General features: G+C 49.8%; 1 protein-coding gene across 1 annotated transcript in view; it reads left to right on the forward strand.

Annotated features, from left to right (window-relative positions):
* Positions 1-3,050: 3,050 nt before the first annotated feature.
* Positions 3,051-21,009, forward strand: part of LOC144139674 (uncharacterized) — a 66,317-nt gene continuing 48,358 nt past the window's right edge. Inside the window, exons 1-2 of the mRNA XM_077671963.1 lie at positions 3,051-3,251; positions 11,208-11,262. Coding sequence (XP_077528089.1) covers positions 3,242-3,251; positions 11,208-11,262 — 65 coding nt within the window. The 5' untranslated portion in view covers positions 3,051-3,241. The remainder of the gene's footprint in view (positions 3,252-11,207; positions 11,263-21,009) is intronic.

The following is a 21,009-nucleotide window of genomic DNA, read 5'->3' on the forward strand; positions in this document are numbered from 1 at the left end:
AGTTGCGTGAATGTAGATGAAGTTGCAGAGAACACAAATATATTTTTAACTCTTCATGTACTTCATAGACAGCGGTAACTTAACGCTGTCCCGATACGCTTTGAGTAACCCTCGTCAACTTTGTGCATCATAGGATAGTTAAGCATTTATATGAGTAGAATTTACGTTTTCCCTCTTTCAAAGGTACCTACCCGGTTCATAGCTGGCGCTCCTTTCAACAACCAATTCAAACGCACAAATTGCATTAGAAATAAAAGTAGATATAATTTTTTTCGCTTGCAGACATAAAGGTACTGTGACGTCGTGTAAATATTAGGAAGCAATTATTTAAATATTAAAAGATACAGTGATCACGCAAGTCAGTGATCACGCAAGCATAAATCAGGGGTCAAGGGAAGAAAATGACTTACAATTGCGGCCTCTTTTGTGTGTTGCATGGCACTTCGAGTGTGAGCTTCCCAAAGCCAGGGCGCTTCTGCCCTTGCACCGTTCTCTCATGTCGGCGTTGTTGTGACTCAGGCCCCTGACTATACACAGCTCTGGGCAGCCGCCGCCCAGGCAAAAAGCGGCCGTGGACGCAATGGAGGGGCTTTAGTTGTGACCGAGGTCGAAGATGGCCATCGGGTATTGGTTACTGTCGCGACCGCCGTCTGCCCGTGGTAGGGCTGGTGACTGTCGCGCCTTCGCGCTTACAATAAAGCCGCGCCGGATTCGCCGAACCAATGCGATACGCTGCTGTCGCATTCATGTAAACCCGCTTTGGGGGCAGCGCGCCCTTTTTGTCAAGTGGGTATTCCCCAGTTTCCTAGGTTAGCGAAAAATACCGCCGAACGAATCTGCCTAATCGCGGAGGAGAAAATGTCTGTCTGGAACACCGCTTTCAGGAGAGGACATGCAGTGCGCGCAAGCTGAGACCATACAATTATCCCACGCCAACACCCTCCCGGGCTCCACAGAAACGTGAAAAAGAATGAAGGGGTGACGTGCAGAAGAGGGGCATACTTTGCTGTGCGCCTCACCCACAAAGGCCCTCTGCTCCCCCCCCCCCCCCACCCCCCCCCACCCCCCCCCCCCCCCCCCCGGCAGTCATCCAGCTAAAGCAGACGTTTCGCCCAATACGCAGACCCATCGTTTTCTTCAGAACCACCACCGTTTACACGTGCTTCTGCTTACGCATACAAAGGTCGTCTTTTCCCTTTCGGGCCTTCATCGTGCCAGTCTTCACCCATCAATGACCGGCGGTCCCTCTTTTTTTTGCGCACTCCATGCTTCCCCGGCCATACCGTGACGAGTCAATCTACTCTGCTGAGAACGACTCAGCCGGGCAATTATTCTCTGTGGGGCGACATGCCACACACAAAGGGACACAACGCACGCCTTTGGCGTCCCGTGGGCTGAGGCTGCTGAGCTTACCCGAAGGCGCCATCGCTTTTGGAGCTGCACCCCTCCGCAATTATCCTGACCTGGGTGCTTCGTTTTGTGTAAGCACCAATGCGTCAGGACAGGCATTCAGTGGTGAATGTTTTTAATAGTAGCACGTCCGAAGGTTATGCCCCTTTGTTCACAGGCGACGTACCAGGCAGCACGGCGCTGGCCGGAAAAATTTCGGGGGGGGCTTGAGCCCGGTCAGCCCCCCCCTGGCTACGCCACTGACACCTAGTGATAGCGCCTGGTTTCAGATAGGTAGAATGTGAGCATACGCGGCCCGTATGAGCGCGATGGCTGTGTCACTCCTCGCTGTACCCGTCGCCTTGGCTTCCACACTATCTTTGACCATAATAAGCTCTGCATGCCTGCGCTGCCGGGCCGGGAAACGAAGGCTTGGGAGATTGCTCGCTCTAGCGTGCGCTGCTACATTAGCTTTGGCGCACAGCGGTTCATTACGTCATCGTTTTGCCAATACGCTGCATGAATACCGCGTGCACCAATCCACGGTCTCTGCGCTTGGCTTTGCATGTCACTGCTGACGGGCTAACGCCACAATACTTAATGCACTGTGCAAGTGATTACGAACCGATATCTAGTCACTCCAGAACACCGGTAGCGACGCTTTTTCGGCGATTGTTGTTCCTTTTCTCACATAAAGAAAAAAAACTCCTGTTTAAATTCCGAAAATTAAGCGGCGTTGCACGTAATTAAACGCAGCCAACGATGTACTAGCAATCACTAATCTCCACTATTGTTTCCCGGCCCGGCAGCGTAGGCAGCGCTTCTCACGGCGAAAGAAGGTACGGAAGGCAAGGCGACGAGCACAGCGACAAGTGAAACAGCCATCGCGCTGATGCGGGTCGCGCATGCTCCCATGCTACCGGTCTCAAACTAGGCGTTTTCACTACATGGCTCCTGCGCACTCCGGAGTACGCCGCTAGCATGTTATAGACAAGCGTTTTGCCGACTGTACACATGCCCTCGACCCTGGGCGCGCAGTCATAACGTACGTACGTCTCTTGGTGTCTCTGACTCATTCCCACAATGTACAAATGAATAATTCATAATTCCTTTCAATGCTCTATTTTTCCAAGAAAGACAGTGTCAGACTAATTATTTTAATATTTACTTTGATGACGACGATAGCCGCGAGGTTACTTAATGAGAAGAAATAGCACATTTCTACATTGTGGTATTAACCAACGCAACGGTACTACCCTCAGGTTTAACAGAAACTCATATAAACAAAATTAGGAGGAAGAAAAAAATTTGAATTTAATAAATCATGTTAGGGTGATTTTATTGAACATCCAAACAAAACCTAGTGTGTACACCTAGCTGTATCAAATGCATCTAGATGTTTTTTCTTCGCCTTAAGTTTCCCTAACGTGCCTTTTTCTTCTTTCTCTTTCCTTTTCCTTTCTCATAATTCTTAGCTACCACAGTAGACTTTAAATCACTACACGTTCGCGTACTCGTCATCACCCTAGCGGGGTCGCTATTAAACCCTTGAGGGTATTGTCGTCCATTACTCCATTTTCTTGAGTCATTACGGTATTTAAAATAATCTACTTACCAGCCGACATCTGGCAGGCACGTCTTAGGTCAATCCCCCACGTGGGTACGTGCCCATGCTCTCAGGCAACCGACCAACCCAGCAACTCACGAGCCGCGAACGCTGCGAGAACGCGCCAGGATCGTCGCAGTCGTCGTTCCGAGCGTGCACCCGAGGCGCAGACCAGGAACGCTGTCCGGCTCAGCACCCCGACGCATGCCCTACCGAGTTCCCTGAGGACCACGAAGCCCCGGAGCCATGGGACGCGGTAAGGGACCGTCCACCGCGATTCCTCAGCCCCTCGCTGGGCCAGAGGGAAGCTCGTCGCCGCTGATAGCCGAGATAATTCGTCTTCGCATGGTTTAACTTAGATGTGGGAAGATCGTTAGCGGGTGGGCAATTATCGCGGTTTAAAGCTGATAGTGGGCCAGAAGGGGTGATTGGCGTTAACTGAACGATAAAGGTCGAACCCCTACATACTCGCACACTAATCCAGCTTCCGGTCAGCGCGCATAGAAGAACGAAGTCCGGCGCAGAGCAAATGTATTGGTACTAGTGTACTGTGCCGCAGTCTGTACGGACGAGATATCCGCAAATACGCACATCTGCGCACCGTGCACTCTGACGGGTTCCGCCCACCCGGGGACAGCCAGCAGGCGCCCGGAAGAGGCAGGGAGAACGGCCTTTCTTTCCTGTCTAAAAATTGGTTGTCAAATAAAAAAAACGCTCCGGATGCAATTTGATTCTCAGAAATTGTATGCGGCATACTTCGGTTCCGGCGGGCCCGACGGTCCTAGGCGTAAGCCTTGTAGCGGCCGGCGCGTTTCCGGCCGCTACCGTGATGTTGTACGCCTTCGACGTAGAACGCCAAGAATGTACATATACGCGCGCCTACGTCGATGCGCGGGTGCGTCGTTAGTTAAGCCGTTAGAGCTCCTTTATTATGCTGAGAAAGACCAGGCAGCATAGAATGTGTTGAGCCATTTAAGGGGATCCTACATGCCAGATTTTTAACATCACAGCCGTTTCAGGGCTGGCCTTGACGGCGTGTGTACCTATCGTGTTACGCGCTTTCTGGAGCAGGTTTCTTCGTCGCGCAAAAAAGCGGTTATTCAAAATAATAAAAGGTGCCAGGGCCTTCATATCTTGATACAAAACGACATATTTTACCCCTCGAAAAATATCTTTCCTGGAATGCATTTGTGATTGACTGAGTTTATACGCACGACGTCGTGAAGTCTGGCGGAAGCCACTGTACCCACGACGCGAATGATGTGCCAACGCGGCAGCCGGAGCAACCGGCGCCGCGCCGTTGCTTCGCCCGTCCCAATCGCCCTGATAGAACGTTTTGCCCCATGCTTTTGCCGAACTACCAAGCGGCTGTATCGCCGTTTTCCGTCGCACCACGGGTATGGTGGCTTCTAGCAAACAAACCACGGGCCGCGAAGCCAACGGTTCAAATGAAAGCCGTACAACGCTCCTCGAAAAGGATTTTCGTTTAACTTTCGCGCTCCGTATCGCAATTAAAAAAGGGTAGCAGATGTTATGGATGCAAAGCGAGACATAGAACCGGGTAATGCATTTATTTTACCTATGATTGCAGCTATGCGACTTATTTAACATGTTCTGTGCCACATTACGCCCTTGACACACCGACCGACACCGACCCAATTACCCATTGGAAATTTAGGGCTCTTAAATGACGTTCAGAGCCCTAAAAAATAACTAGGTTATAATTTTTACGTATTTCTTATCTCGGATTACAATCTGCATAGGCAATGCAGTTCAGAAGCGCTCGGCCTGCGATCGCATCGAACCCATAACGGATGGCAGTGTTCTTATCCGGCCTCCGAATTAATACTGTGGGATGAAAACAGCTGCACTGTTTTTAGAATTAACTCGTATATGGAGGATTACGCTGACCGACTGCCTAAGCGATGCGGCAAGTTGTTCTACTCGTGCGCGGTAATAAAGTTACAGGTTCAAGTTTAGTCGCAACAAATTATAAAAAAACGAAGTCAGATGCACCCCCATTTCATTTTATTCTAAAACGGATTTCGGTGGCCACATGCAAGCCAGTTTTAATCATTTCGAAATGAATACCCACGACATTTAATTTCAAGCACATCAACATGTGTTGAGCAATGATAATAGCTTTCATGTTTGCTTTGGGCATTAGCCATTTACGTACACTAAAAGTTAGAAACCAATTGTGCACTGAACATTTCAAGAACTGCATGGTTTATGTATACGTCGTAAAGGAACTTCCTTCATGTGCGAGGGGTTCGCGAGCCTGACCCTCTCGACGAAATGACTTCGACACGCAAGAAACAGAAAGAAGCAGTTTATTCCGGACAGTAAAACAAAAACGGCATGCGTAGAAGTATCAGCGTGTAACATACCAGTCAAGTGAGCAACCGCGACACTCAACAACAAACTGCACAGATCGTGCCGAAAATAAAAAAGCGCTTAGCGCTTTCATTAACACTCATAGCGATGACGAGTCTACTGTCCGATTCTGTTATCGTGATGCCGAGTCTGTTGTCGCGTTTGCTTGCTTCAGTTTCTTTGCAGTCGTTCAAGTCGTACACTTAGCCGCGAAATGACGATGCCCACTGTTTTTGTAGCTTTCACTACGAAAAAGGCGTTGTTGAGGAGCTGAAATTCTCTAAAGGCGCGATCGAAATCGCTAAAGCAACTAAATCGTGCCCCACTTCGAATGCCATGCCGCCTCCGTCGAAGCCCCCAATGGGCTTGGGTTGGGGAACCCGCCGGCCCGTATGATGAGGGCGCTTTCAGTTGTCAGCAACTGCCGTGTTGGCGCCTCAGTCGCGTCGTGCGTATAATGGCTTCCGCCAGACTACACGACGTCGTCCGTATAAAGTCAGCCTTTGTGATTAAAAGTGAAGCTGACTCTAGAAGATCTGCGCAAGCTTCGTCTTCGTAACCGGGTTTTCCACAGTGTGGTTTGAGCAGTGAAGCATGACCGTCTACGGAGTATGATTACAGAAAACGGCCCGTAACTCTTGTCTTATCGAGGGCATTCCAAAACAAATTTATGACAACGAGCCGCTAAGCCCACTCAACCATTACGCCCAGTGTCATTCACTTTACGGGATTAGTTAATTCACAGTGAAATTGTAATACCCGCCGCGGTGGCTCAGTGGCTAAGACGTTGTGCTCCTATGTACGAGGACGTGGGCTCGATTCCCGGCCGCAGAGGCCGCTTTGTGACGAAGGCGAAAAGCAAAAACGCCCGTTTGTACGAGATTTCGTCGCACGCTAAAAATCTCCAGTTGGTCGAAATTATTTCGGAGCCCTCCACTACAGCGTGCCTCATCGCCTGAGGTGCGTCGGCGCGTTAAACCCTACAATGAATCAATCAATCAAGTTGTAAGCATTACATAATTACTGTCTGCTGTCAATACATAGCCATATTCGACAAATTATGGTTGCATAAAATGGCTGTAACTGTTTTACGGGAAGTATTGAGAAACAAAAATATATGAAAATTAGCCGCGAAAAAAAAAGGCTCAATCTAAGCGGAACCTTTCTAGATAACACACAGGTCGACTGTTTCAGTGCATTTCCCACTGGGTAGAACTGCATTTACTTCAATGCGAAGCAGTAACCCTCTACCAGCCAAGGAAAGTTTTGTGTGTACTTCAGCAGAAAAGTCCCAGGTCAAATGAAAGAAATTACTGCCACTGCCAGGAATGGAACCTTGACCCGAATAGGGAAACGGAGCGACAGCTAGTCATCTTACTGACCAAGCAACGCCCACGCTAGGAAACCGGGAGACAGGCGGTGTACTCAACGAGCGCTGCGGCGGTTCTACCCCCTGCGCTCATTCAAAGCCCTCGTGTGAAGTGCAAACCGCATACTGTATGATAACGGCGTTCACGTGGTTTGGAATAGTGGCCAACGGAACAGTGTCTGGTGAGAGGGAGGGCGACGAGGGCACTCCTTGGCGGTGACGCATTAAAACAAGAGTGAGGGGGAGGCAGAGGGAAAGATGACGCCATAAAGGCCCAACCACATGCTGCGTATTTTCGGCGTCGCGCGAGCGTCAGCGTCGTTCGGCGTCGGCGAGCGTCAGCGCGCGCACCAAAATGCACGGCGACGCGGGCTGACGCTCGGGCGACGCCGATATCTACGCTCGCCAGATATCGGCGCGAGCGGCGGAAGCGGCGCTGGTGCCAGTTTCCTGTTGTGCCAGTCCGTTTCGCTGTTTTAATGGTGGCCGGCATGCCGAACATCGACGCTGAGGCATTAATAACTGCAGTCGCAGCCCGCCCCGCTGTATGGCAGGCTAAACACAAAGAAAACAAGAACAAACCCCGCAAACAGACGTTGTGGGCTGAAGTGGCAGCAGTCGTGGCGCCTGGAGTTGCGGACGGAGGTAAGGCACTTGTCGCCTGCGCTGCAGCCTGTGCGCATAGTTATTGTAAGAAGTCGTCGTTGTTTTCGTGTGTTTGTGCTGCAAAAACCGTGCAGAAAAAATGGAAGACCCTACGCGACAAGTACCGGTGACTGTTCAATCTCGTGCTGGACGCCGAAAGAAGCGTCGAGCGTGCACGCCAGCGTGTGATTTCGCCGGTCCAATGCGGTCACTCGCCCTCTCCTGCGGTCCCGCGCGTTGACGCCGAACGACGCTGACGCTCGCGCGACGCCGAAATTACGCTGCATGTGGTTGGGCCTTAAGGCCCAACCACATGCAGCGTACTTTTGTCGTTTTCTCGCATCGACGTCGTCCCCCGTCGACGCGGGTGAGCGCGCGTCGCCAAAAAAAAACTCCCACCTCCCCTCGCGGGAACCCCTGTGTAGATGCGACGCATAGGCGGAGCGGCGAAGGGACCGCGTTTTATAGCGCGCATAACGTTGAGGGGACTGCGTAAGCCGGTCCCAGTCGATGACGACGTTGGCGTACTTGTAAAGCGGCGTGGACTGTAGGTGTTTGAGCCAAGCGTGGATGTTGCTTCGCCGGAGAACGGCACACCGGTTATATGCGCAGCGCGCCCGAAGGAGAGGAAACCGCGGAAGAGAGAGTACTGCACATGCGCCGGCCCCAGCGCGTCTGCCGCGGCTATGACGCAACGTGCCGCGGCTATGACGCAACACAATCCAACACAATCCACTTTAATCTAATACAATTCAATCCAATCCAAGCCAATCCAATCGAATCCAATCCAATGCCCCTCGCGAGAGAGTGTTCGCTATCGGAGAGGAGAGGGGGTGAGCGGCGGAGAGCGCAGCTGGCGCGGCGAGGAGAATGGGGGAAGGACGGACAACGCCGACGACGACGACGACGACGCCAGAGGGACAAGGCGAGTGAATCAGATGCTCTGCATCTAAAAATGCATGGCGACGCGAGCTGACGCCCGAGCGACGCCGATGTCTACGCTCGCAAGATATCGGCGTCGACGCAGCTCGAGAGAGCATCGGAAAGTGGGCGGCAGCGTCCGTCTTCGCGGGGTTTGGGGTCATTCCTTTCAGCAGAAAACAATCAATTTCTTTGTAACTTGCGGTAATCGGTTGCCTTGAGACAAATTGCAAGCTATTTCTGTTCGGAAGCGCTCCTTCATTTGTGGCTTGTTCGGCTTTCTTCGGGGAGATCGGGGATGTGCGATAGCTTTGTGTGAGTTAAATAAGGAAGCTCTGGCTACATCCCATCAAGTTTTAGCATAATGTGGCTTGTCTGCAAGTTCGGTGCAGGACGAGCAAGCGTTACCAACGCCAGAATTCTAGCGGCGCATTTAATTCCATTTGTAGCTTTTGTGGCTTGCGCAGGGGAGACCGGGGATGTCCGATAACTTTTTTTGACTCACATAAGGGAGTTTTGGTTACATCGCTTGTAGCACGAGCATTAGTGCCGTCGGCTCCAAGACCGGTGCGGAAGAAACAAGCGTTACCACTGCTGAAATCTCTCAAATACGTCCTTAAAAAAGGCACACCCGACACTATTCGTGGGCAGCTTCGGTTGGTGCACCAAATTCTTCGAGGCTCCCTCGTCTCCTCGCGTGGTCGAGCGGTCGAGTACCGGACTTCTGAAAGTCCGTGGTGCGAATCCTGGAAAAGTCCCGGTGTTCTTTTTTTGGCGGTGAGGGCTTGATCAGTTTTTTACAGGGTACAGACAGGGTGCCATACTACCTTGCCTTTTAACCTACGAATGACGTTCGACTGTAACCTCAGTATCAAGGCAGCGCTGAAATTTGTTTTGCTTGCACTTTTAATTCATGAACGTGCAGTCGGTACATAACATGAAGTTTAAATCAAGTAGCAAGTAAAGCAGTTGTGCGAGGCGGGTCTTCGTTTATCCTCCCATCTTATTTTGTTCGGATTTGACCGTAAGTACTCGAGATACATTTCGCAGTAGTTCAATGTTTGCTGCCCGCCAACGTACTTCGCAATGAATAAAAATGCGAAGCAATTTTTTTTGCTAAAGCTAGAGTCTTGATAATTGCAGTTCAAGAATCGACAATAACTGCTCATAAGCGACTTCAACCGGATGGCATACGTGTCCAGCAACGCCCGCCGACGCAGCGACTGGCGCGCGACTTCGCCGGTCTCATGCGGTTACTCGCTCTCTTCTGCGGGCCCGCGCGTCTACGCCGAACTACACCGACGCTCGCGCGACGCGTGATTTCGCGTCCATGTAGTTAGGGCTGTAACGGCTGCCACAGTCTCTGGTTGCACTCGTTGTGAATTCAAGCGACGTCGCATGGGTAATCGCTGTGGGTGTCATTTACAGCTTCGCAGTCCAACCGCCTTCACAGCGTGGATAGGAGCAAAATTTTTTTTCATGCGACCTTCTTTTGAAATGCTTTGTGTAGGGCTTGTATGAAACCAGAGACGTAAACGACATCAACCGCATCTGTAAATGCGGGCAATGCTAAGATTAGGGCCGTAGTTATTAGCGGTAGGGTCGTGGAGTGTATTATCGGGACGGCAGGTACGCAGCTCCTGCTGATAGTGTTTCACAAGTCCCTCTTGGAAACAGAGCACGTGCAACCTCAGCTGAGCAGCTTCTATAGAGTACACTTGGTGGTATCGTTGTTTTAGTGTTCTTGCAGTTTTTTTATTTTTGGAGGCAGTATTCTCAGCCTGATTGAATTGTTTTCATAGCAACAAAACACCATAATTCATTGGGCATTTGCAGGCCAAAAGAAGTGTGCAGCCTTTCTTTGGGGCTGTTTTGCCCTAAGTTCGCTCAAGATTTCCTCTGCGCTACATATCGTAACTGCGGAAACAGAACGCGGTTGCACTTCAGGAGGTTATTTGCCTCTGCAACCCTGTTTTTATGCACATTTTTCTCGGAGTCCTGCTTTCTTGGAAAGTTAAAACTTGATGTATTTCGTTTTCTCATCTATACGGGCGCATTTGAACACATTATGCCAAGAATTCAATTTAATTCCTGGAACCTTGGGTAGTAGAGTTACACAAATTAACCCGCCATTGAGTTCACAGCACTGCATACGGTTATAAAGAATATCGGGTCCTCGAATTATTTCACATACTTTGGGCTCTTGATTTGCATCAAACTCTCCTATTGTTTTTTAGCATGCAAATCCTGCTCTTTACGGTAAGCAGGCCATGAAATTTCGCTCAATTTCAAACCGAATTGGCCTGTAAGCTACACCGGTGGGTGCCACTTGACGCAGTGACTGTTGAAGGCAATCGAAGCCTTCGTAATAGGCAGATCGTCCATTACACGACGCAAGGCCGCAAGGCGCCACGTTAGGCCTAACGCGCAGCGCAACACCCGGCAGTTGCCGCGGTTTCCGCCATTTCCGCTTTGATGTGGTGACGTCAGTTCCAGGCCCGGTTGGCGGGAACGTTCAATTAAACTACCGATTTCTGGCCTAGTAACGCTTTCGAGTTGCAAAGTACGCATGAATCATGTTGATACGTGTGTGGTTATATCATGCCGCATCCAAACTATACAATGCCTAAATATTTACTCACTGCCGGGTGGGATAAAAGTATAGGTTCAGACAGGTTACGCTTGAGGGTTTCGGCACTGTGTTGTTGTGCGTGTTTATTTTATCTCCCTCGTTTTCTTGCGGCGTGGTTAACCTAAAGCATGACGCACCATCTCGCCCACATGAAGCTTTTCTTCCTTGATATATGTTACGGTTTCAGTGTGTGTGCATTTACTTTTGCACCAGGTGCATCAGGCCATTACGCGTACTAACGAACACGGCATTGGCCGTTTCCCTTTCAGAGGACGAGCCCAGTTTTGTCGAGGAATGGACAACCGAGAAGGATGTGGAGCACGGGTGAGTGCTTTCCTTCCATGTATTGCATTTATGCGAAAACTGTATATTCTATAAAACCATGCAATGCCTTCGTACAGGCGTATACATGGTGTTACGACGATGAATTAGGATCTATAAGTTTCCTGATCATTGATTGATTGTAGGGTTTAACGCGCCGACGCAACGCAGGCGATGAGGCGCGCCGTAGTGGAGGGCTCCGGATTAGTTTTGACCACCTGGGGATCTTTACCGTGCACCGAAATCTCGTACACACGGAGTTTCCTGATCAAGCCGCTTGTTTGTTTGCGTTAAGATTTACACAAGTTCCCGTTTGATGGTCTATTTTGTTTGCCGCAAGAGCGCGCGAACTGGCCGACACCCGGCGCTCCTCACAGGACGCATGCTCACGTGCATTTTACTGGGGGTAGTTTTCTTGTTACGCTCCACGACGGAGCTGAAAGCTTAAACAGCTGTCCTGTTAAAATGGCTCGTTTTGACTTGGGTAAAAGGCGAGACACATGCACGACTGTGCCGTCGTATGCGATGCGTGACTGGTCGGAAATATGGCTACCACGACTAGTCGTGCGCATGAATTTGAGACAAGTGGTCCGATGCATGCGCACGATGCGTCATCGGCGTCGCTCCGCCCACTGTTTTCGCTCCATGGTTGCCTCCCTGTTTAGGCTCACTCCGGCCGATTTAGATATGCGCATGACAAAAATCCCCAGGAAAAGAAAACACTTATCAACTTGAGTGAAAATGAATAGTGCTACAGTCGAACACGGATATATCGAACACGGGTATATCGAAATATTGTCTATATCGAAATCGTGAATTATCCCCTTTAAAATTCCGTGTAAAAGTATAGGAATTCGTACGTTTATATCGAACGGTATTTTTCCCGACATTTGGTATATCGAATACCGCCCGAGCTTATCAACTTGAGTGAAAATGAATAGTGCTACAGTCGAACACGGATATATCGAACACGGGTATATCGAAATATTGTCTATATCGAAATCGTGAATTATCCCCTTTAAAATTCTGTGTAAAAGTATAGGAATTCGTACGTTTATATCGAACGGTATTTTTCCCGACATTTGGTATATCGAATACCGCCCGAGCTGTGAGATGCTCTTCGGCGGCGCTGCACCCCCGATTTCCGCGGTCGCTTAGTGCCTTCGCCGAAACCCAACAGGGACAGAAGCCACGGCGTCGGCGCGTCACGCTTGCCTTCTCATGGATAACTGCTCGGCCAACCAAACCACCTGCCAGCTCGACAACATCAGGCTCAAGTTTCTGCCTCCGAACACAAAAGCCAGGCTGCAGCCGCTCGACCTTTCGACTAAGTCGTTCAAGGTTTGGTACAGGAGGCGACTCCTCGATAGGCTTTTGATGAACCTTCGTGTGGGCACCGAGCTTAAAGTTGACCAGCTGGGTACAGGACAAAGAAGCAGGCCAAGATCAGCGATTTCTTTTCACGCAAATAAAGCATCCTGTTGCGTCGTTAGTGCGGAATTAGTTGTCATTCTTGAATGCGCCAATCGGTTAGTGGCCGTCCGCCACAGGTGAGGTCTCAGAGCCCATATTCTTTATATCGAATTTTTCATATATCGAACTATTTCGCGATCCCTTTGGAGTTCGATATATCCGTGTTCGACTGTATTACGTTATACATTGAGTTTTATATGTTCTGTAAAGCGGTGCGGGGACGTTCAGCACTGACGATTCCGCTCGTCCATGCTGTTGGTAACGCTGGCAACATGTCTACCAACAGAACAAACTGTTGGGCCAGTCTGTGCACATTTGATAAAACGTAGAGTGCGATTCAACAAGGACAACAGAAAGACGACAAACAAGCGCTCACTAGCAAGTAGTTTTATTGGAGGCATCGTCTTGTATATATATACAAAAATTGCCTGGAGCATGACCACATGAACACCACACACAAAAAAAGGCAGTGGTGAGATAGCTGCAATCTGAGCAGCTTCCGAAAAAAGAAATTCACTCGCACGCAGTAACACGGATGTCTCACTGACGCACTGGTCCCCGTTCTTCTTCATATATATATGAAAGGCTTCTAAACGCTCCCTGGGCATTGTGTTTTCACATCAGCCTGAAACAATAATATACTGAAAGAAACGTCTGTATTCGGACTGCAAAGCACTGAATGGCCTGCACTGATTACAATGCGCTGGTAAATGCGCACCCGTATTTTTCTCTAGTGACGGATTGTGCTCTAGGCGTCCCTATCTAAAAATGCTTTGCAGTCCGAATACAGACCTTTCTTACAGAAGATTACTGTTCCAGGCCGATGTGAAAACACAGTGGCCAGGGAGCTTTTAGAAGCCTTTCATATATATATGAAGAAGAACGTCGACCAGTGCGTCAGTGAGACATCGGTGTTACAGCGTGCGAGTGAATTTCATTTTGCGGAAGCTCCTCAGATTGCAGCTATCTCACCCCTATCTTTTTTGTGTGTGTTGTGTTCTTGTTGTCACGTGAACGGATGGTGGGGTGGTCTTAACCAGCTCGGAGAAATGGACACAGGGAAGCCGTTGACTTGTTTAACAACATATATTTAATGCACACACAAAAAACCCTCAGGTAAAGCACTCAATATTTAAACTACACACAAACGATAAGCACTCACACCTCTAACTAACAATCCCAACATACAATTCAACTCTAACCCAAAGTTCTCTACAATATGAAGTTCTACACAACTCGTCCAAATCAACTTATTCTATCACCCTCAAGGTGATCTCACTAAACCACAACTCCCTAGTTGTGTCCTAAGACTGCGTTCCTATGGGACTGCCCTACCCCGGTCGTCGGCGCTGACGTGTCGCACCATTGCGTGGCCGTGACTCGGTGTTAGCCTTCCTCGTCTCGCTTCTTCGGTGCCGGCGTTCGATGCGCGCGGTCACTCCTTGGACGGCGTGGGCTCCGCGAGTCCTCACTTCTTTCCTCTGTGGCTACCCCCTGGTAGCCGCTCTCGCTGGAGGTCCTTGATGCCGGCGTTCGACGCGCGCGGTCATCCCTTCGGCAGCGTGCTTCCTCGGTGGCTACCCTCTGGTAGCCGCTGCCGCTGGAGGTCTCAGGTAGGCTTGGCACGAACGTCGCCTTTCGGGGCCGTCGAGACGAACGTCGACGGAGCGTGGACGCTGGCCGCTGGTGCCCGACCGATGCCGCTGGGGCCACGAAGACATAGGTTCGTGGTGCACCTAGGATGACGGTGCCGATGCGAAGTCGGCCCGCTCCCGCCCAGGCTCGGGTGGCGTGGTCGATGGCCTGGCCGCGTCTCCCTGGCTCGTTCGTTGAAGCGCACGTGCTCCGGCCGCCTCCTGGTTTCTTCGGTTCCTTGCCTCCCCCTTCTCTTTGTGCGCCCCGCTTTTATACCCTCTGGTCTCACTCGCGGCGCACTCCGATTGGCTTCTAGCTTCTTCCCTGTCCTTATATGGTGATCTCTCCACTTCTCCCATGCGTGGCCTTCCCTGATTGGCCGACCAGTGCGGCGCCACCTTTGCCCATGATTCCTTGGTGCGTCGGCGCTTGCACTTGCTGATTGGCGCGCTCCTGGCGCGCACTTGAAATGGCCGTTCCTTTGTTCTTTTATTTCATGTTTTTCGGGGGTTTGATGCGTCCCCCTCTCAGAGGTTGCCCTTACACATGACAATTACCCCCCGCTTTAAGAGTTTTTTCTCAAAAATTCCCCCGCATTTCCCCGAGGGGGAGAATGTGAAAGTGCGAATGCACGGTTGTCGGCCCGCTTGCGGCGCTTCCGCTCGGCCCCCGCAGCCCACCGCCTCGCCGCCTTCTCTTCCATCTCTTCCATCGGGTTTGTAGTATCACGTGTACACCACGCAGTTATGAAGCCGCTATAACGCCGCTGAGTCGCCAACGCACGCCGCTGACGACGTAGTTTGAATGCGTTAAAGATATAAGACGCGTTACTGACACCAATATCAGCGTCGCGTCCGTGGCAGACTCTACTTCCGGTCACAGCGGTGAACGGACGTGTGATGTCGGGCTCTGATAGAGCGGCTTCAGCGGGCCAGATGGCCCGCGGTAACAGGAATGAAGATAATGAAGATTACGCTGTCGTACTGCCAACTCTGCCAACCGGGTCAGTCGTTAATAATACTGTCTTTTTTCACTGCGATGTCAAGGGGCGGCCATACCGCGTCGAAGACTTACGAGACGCGCTACAGCAACCGAATGTTTTCGGCAGCGTCGTAGCGCTTGGTCCCTACCAGATGAACCATGTATGGGCTGCGACGTTTAACAACGCCGAAGCTGCGAAGAAGATTGTCGCCACTCAGGAGATAAAGGTGAAAGGACGGAAATGCCTCGTGATTGATCCGTGCAATCGGGACATCCGTGTCAAGTTGCATTGGGTGTTGCACAATGTGCCAGACGAAGAAATCAAGAAAGCGTTCCAACCCTACGGCCGGGTGACCGAGCTCACAAGGGAGAAGTGGCGCGTGCAGGGTTGTGACGCACAGTGCACCGTGACACGCGTCATATCGCTGCAACTCAAGGCGGGTGTAGCACCCGAAGACATCCCACAGCAGATGCGCATCGCAGGAGACCGAGCCCTCGTCGCGGTCCCAGGTAGGCCGCCGCAGTGTCTGCGCTGTGAGCAGATCGGGCACATCAGGCGAGACTGCCGCGTCCCGCGGTGTAGCGTCTGCCGCCGCTTCGGGCACGAAGCGCAACACTGCGTCAAGACCTACGCCGTTGCCGCAACGACGCCGTTTGGCTCGGAGAGATCCGAGCTGACGATGGACGAGGCGGAAGCGGAGGAAATCAACAAGGCAGCAGACGACGCCGGGAACGGCGAAAGCGGCCAGCCGACGCAAGATAACGAGAATCATCCGAAGGATATCGGCAGTGAGACGCAGGAAAGCGTGCCGTGCCAGCCTGAAGTCATCGTGAGTGGTAGCGGGAACGCGGGCTGTGTTGAACGCGCCGCGGCGTCTCCTAGCGAGGACGACGACTCCAAGCCCGACATAATGGAGGTGGAAGCCAGCGGTGAGGCCTCTACGGCAGCCAAGCGGTCGCGAGAAGAAAACGGCCCCGAGGAGCACGAATCCATCGAAGTCATCGGAGAGCCCCCGCGAAAGGCGGGACAAGGGAGGCGTGCGACACCCAAAGCCAAGCTTCATGTCCCGCCAGACCGAGCGCCGAGAAACGTCAAATGATAGCCACAACGGTACCGAACCAACCAAAAGGCCAAAAAAAAAAAAGTGCGTCGACGGACACTGGCGAGGTGTGCTGTTCAAGTGGGGGCAACATCACGTGAAATGGTGTCTTGTGTTGTCTGGTGTGGGGGCATCAACCATGACAGAATTTCCAGGGTGAAAGCTATAGCTAGAACAATGCGTGGAACTACATCACGTTGTAACGATTCTATATTTGATGACAGTGTTGTCAGTCTTTTCGCCGTTAGTGTAGGGATTTAAAAAAAAAAAAAAAAAAATGCCTCTCATCATAGGTACCCTGAACGTACGCGGGCTAGGTGCCAGGCGGAAACAATGCCAATTGAAGCGCCTTATGATTGAGAAGGAACTTGACGTTCTGTGCGTACAAGAAACTAAAATAGAGGCAGAGGACAAGACTAACATCATGGTCAATACATTCGGTAACAGCTTTTACGCGTGCGTAAGTCACGCTGTTGGAACATCGGGAGGGTGTTGTATACTTATAAGATCAGCAAGCGGTGTGCTGGTCAAAAATGTTCGTTCCGGCGAGTCTGGTAGATTAGTTGTATGTGACTTTCTGTTTGACGGAGATGAATTTCGGGTGCTCTGTATTTATGCTCCAAACAAAATACAAGAACGAGAAGAGTTTTTTCAGGACATTGAAACCTATCTAAATTGCGAAAAACATGTAATGCTTTTGGGAGACTTCAACTGCGTTTGTGCGAGAGAAGACCGAATAGGCGGGTTTGGACAGAAGGATCGAAGCGCCGAATTCCTTTATGAAATGTTAGAAGGCCATGAAATGGAAGACGTTGCTCACATTGCGTCAAAAGAAAACTGTTTAAGATTTACGCATTTCCAAGGCGCTAGCCACGCTCGCCTAGACAGAGCTTACGTGAGCCTGAACCTGGTGTCAATGTGTTCGAACTACAGCGTAAAGGATGTATCTTTCAGTGATCATTGTCTCGTGTCCTTCGTGGTAGGCGGCAGAAAAGAGGATAAGAAGTTTTCTTGGGAACTGTGGAAATTAAACTGTAGATTATTGAAAGATTCAGGGTTTAAAGAAAAAGTAGAGAAAATTTTCGTCGAGCACGAGAGCGCAGTGGGTCCTTCCTGGGCAGAAAAATGGGAATTAATAAAGCAGGACGTAAAGTTGTGTGCAATATCCAGGTCAACCGCATTAAGACGGATAGAAAGAGCAGCGGAAAAAAAATTGCGCAACAATCTACACCAGTTACTTGTACTAGAGAGTGAAATGCCTGGTTTATTTGGCGAAGATATAGCAGCTATAAAAGGAAAACTAGAGGCAATAGATAAAGTACGCTATCAGGGAGCCACAGTGCGGGCCCGTGGCGAAAGATTATTAGCTGGGGAAACACCCACTAAAAGGGCGTTAGGCGATGAAAGAAAATATGCACAAAAAATGAAATTAAGGAAATAGTTTTTCACGGAACACTTACAAGGGAAGAAAAAAACATAGAAAAGGCATTTGTGGAGCATTATGAGAAACTGTTTGGTCATAGTGCTCCGCGAATGGAAGATTTCAAAAGAGAATTTCTTCCGTTGATACCACAGTTAGAAGACGACGTGAAGGAAAGCTTAGAACAGCCGCTTACACTCGGCGAAGTGAAAAAAGCAATTGACGAATTGCAGGGGGCTAAAACGCCAGGACCGGATGGCATAAATGCGGAGTTTTACAAGGCGTTCAACGATAGAGTTTCAGTTATTTTGCTGAACGTCTTTAAAGAAGCATATAAGAATAATAGTTTCCCGGTGTCATTTTCACGGACATATACGGTTCTATTACCCAAATGTGATGATCCGGTTAAACTGCAGTCAGTTAATGGCTACCGCCCGATCACGTTAGCGAACGTTGATTATAAAATACTGATGAAAATTTTAGCGAAAAGGTTGCAAACAGTCATAACGTCCTTAGTTGGGCCACATCAGACGTGCGGCATTAGGGGACGAAGTATCGTCACCAATATCCATGTTGCTCGGAGTGTGTTGGAGTGCTGTGATTTGATGTGCCGCCACGTTGCGATGATGCAGATTGACCTTGAAAAAGCCTTCGACAGAGTGTGTCACGAAGTGTTATTCTGTATTATGAAACAAGCAAATGTGGGGGAAGTGCTATACAATGGAGTGCATATGGCTTACCAGGGGTGTACCACGCAGTTAGTTATAAACAAAAAGGTCAGCAAATGCGTACCTGTGTTATCGTCAGTTAGGCAAGGTTGTCCGATGTCGCCACTCCTTTTTAGCATGTTTTTAGAGCCTTTTTGTTTAAAAATAATCCAAAGTAATGAAGTTAGGGGATTTAGTTTGAACTCAAGTGAAGTGCGGTTGTTGACTTATGCGGACGACGTGGCAGTGTTTGTTACAGATAAAGAGAGCGTGCAAAAAGTGACAAAGATTACAAAAGATTTCTGCGCACAAACCGGTAGTGCTGTAAACTGGGAAAAATGTTCGGGTCTGTGGCACGGAGTATGGCCCACCAAACCAGAGTTTTTTGAAAACATCCAGTGGTTTCAGGTACCGAAAAGATATCTTGGCGCTCCGCTGGAGTGCTACCAAGATAGTAGCAAGCATTGGCAGGAAGAAGCAGTAAGATTGCGTGAAAAAGCAACGAGGTGGGGAGGCCGCAACCTATCAATGTTCGCTCGTGCCACTGTCTGCAACATGTTCTTCCTGGCAAAGCTATGGTATGTGATGCAAGTAATACACTGTTCGCGAGTAAATGTGCAGAAAATGCACCGTATTTTTGCTGTATTCATCTGGGGTTCCCAATGGGAAAGAACCAGCCGTACGAATCTCTTTCGTAAAGTTCGAACGGGAGGGGTGGGCTTATCACATCTGTTTTTGCGACAACTTGTCAGCAGATTTATGTTTCTTCGCGATGCGAGTGATGCCTTTCTGCGCACATTTCTACAAAGTGTCTTGGTGGGTTCACTCCCGCAGTTTGTTGTTTCCAGTGTTGATGAACGTTACACATTGAAAGGTTACCTGAAGGAAACCGTTGAATCTTTAAGATTCCTCTGTGTAAGGTTTTCCCTTGAATACCTTTCAAGTGTTTCAAGAAAACGTCTGTTAGAAGATCTTAGAGATGTTCTTTTTCCAGTACCGCTGTACAGAACTATGTACCGCATTGGGCCAGGGCAAGATGTATTGTGTCGCGTCAAAAAGATGGCAGTCCCAGCATGTATGAAAACATTCTTTTTTAAGCTTCATTCGGGAACTCTTCTAGTCAAAACATGGATGGCTGAAAAAGGGTTGTTTGTGCCATGGACAACAGTATGTCTTTTGTGTAAAAAACCCGAAACAATAGACCACGTTTTCCTAGACTGCTGGGATGCCGTCTTTTTTTGGGACGTTCTTCAGCGTACCCTGAAAAAAGACTTGCCTGTGACACCACATGGAATCCGTTTCCTTCCCGTAGACAAACATGACAGTGTGCCGTACGACCTGATAATGCTTTTGGGCCTACACGCCATCTGGCTGAGTCGGATGGCGGTGCGCCACTCTGATGCTGACGCGAAGACTGTCAGCAAGTACTTTGCTCAGAATGTCAGTATGCTGAAGGAAGTCATTAATATGCAGTGCCCGGAGCTTACGTGGCTACCTATTTTGGAGGAATTGTCTTCTTTCGATGTTTATAATAGTTTTCGCCAACCGAAGTTCGGTGAGCGGGTTTTAAACCGACACTGATGCGTTTTAGAACAGCATTGTAGACATTGTAGGGACTGTTTGTTCAATGTGCAATAAAGAAAAAAAAAAAAAAAAAGTCGCGTCCGTGGCATATTCGGTAGAGCGTCGGGCTGCGGCCCGCGAAGTCCTCGGATCGAAACCTGGCGCCGGATGCTGTTTCATTTTTAAAGGGGCCCTGAAAGGCATTTTGAGCACACTAAATGAACTAGCGCAACCGTTAGATTGGGTCGTCAACGTCCTCTGTGCCAAGTATTACTCTTTTACGCGCAGCGGAAAGCTCACACTTTTGTTGCAAAGTTTGTCGCTTTTTTCTCACTCTTTCCTTCGTGTTTTTGGACGCCGCCATCTTCACATGTCTACATCATCGATTCCCAGATGTTCGTCATGAGCTAGACATGCTGCTATTGGGCGGCTTTTTCACGCACTTCCGGCAAAGAGATGAGTCGTCTGCTCAGCGTCGGCTCGCCGGCTGATCTGCCAGCGGAGTGCCGGAGTGCTTGGGCATTTTACGACAAACGAAACAAGCGTAAAACAAACGCTTAACCGTTTGTATTGAATGCAACACGGCCATAACACGACATGGATATTCTGTTACCTGAGTACGTTCCATAAAGAAAGCGTTGAAGCCCCGTGGCACTTCTTTCGTGCAATCGCAGAGAACGCCCTGAGCCGAATGCGCGGGTTTGACGCATACATTTTATTCAACTTCAAAGCAATCCAGAGACGCGTTTCTAACGAACACAACGTCACAACATGCGTTGAAAGTCTGAACCACGATTGACAGAGGATGGGTTGCCTCCTGCCCGCCGTAAATTCGGTACTCACCTCGCGCGCGCTTTGCGGGGACGAACAG

This window comes from Haemaphysalis longicornis, unplaced genomic scaffold (assembly GCF_048455015.1).
Source record: "Haemaphysalis longicornis isolate Haplotype H1 unplaced genomic scaffold, Haemaphysalis longicornis Haplotype H1 scaffold_5, whole genome shotgun sequence".
Taxonomy (NCBI): domain Eukaryota; kingdom Metazoa; phylum Arthropoda; class Arachnida; order Ixodida; family Ixodidae; genus Haemaphysalis; species Haemaphysalis longicornis.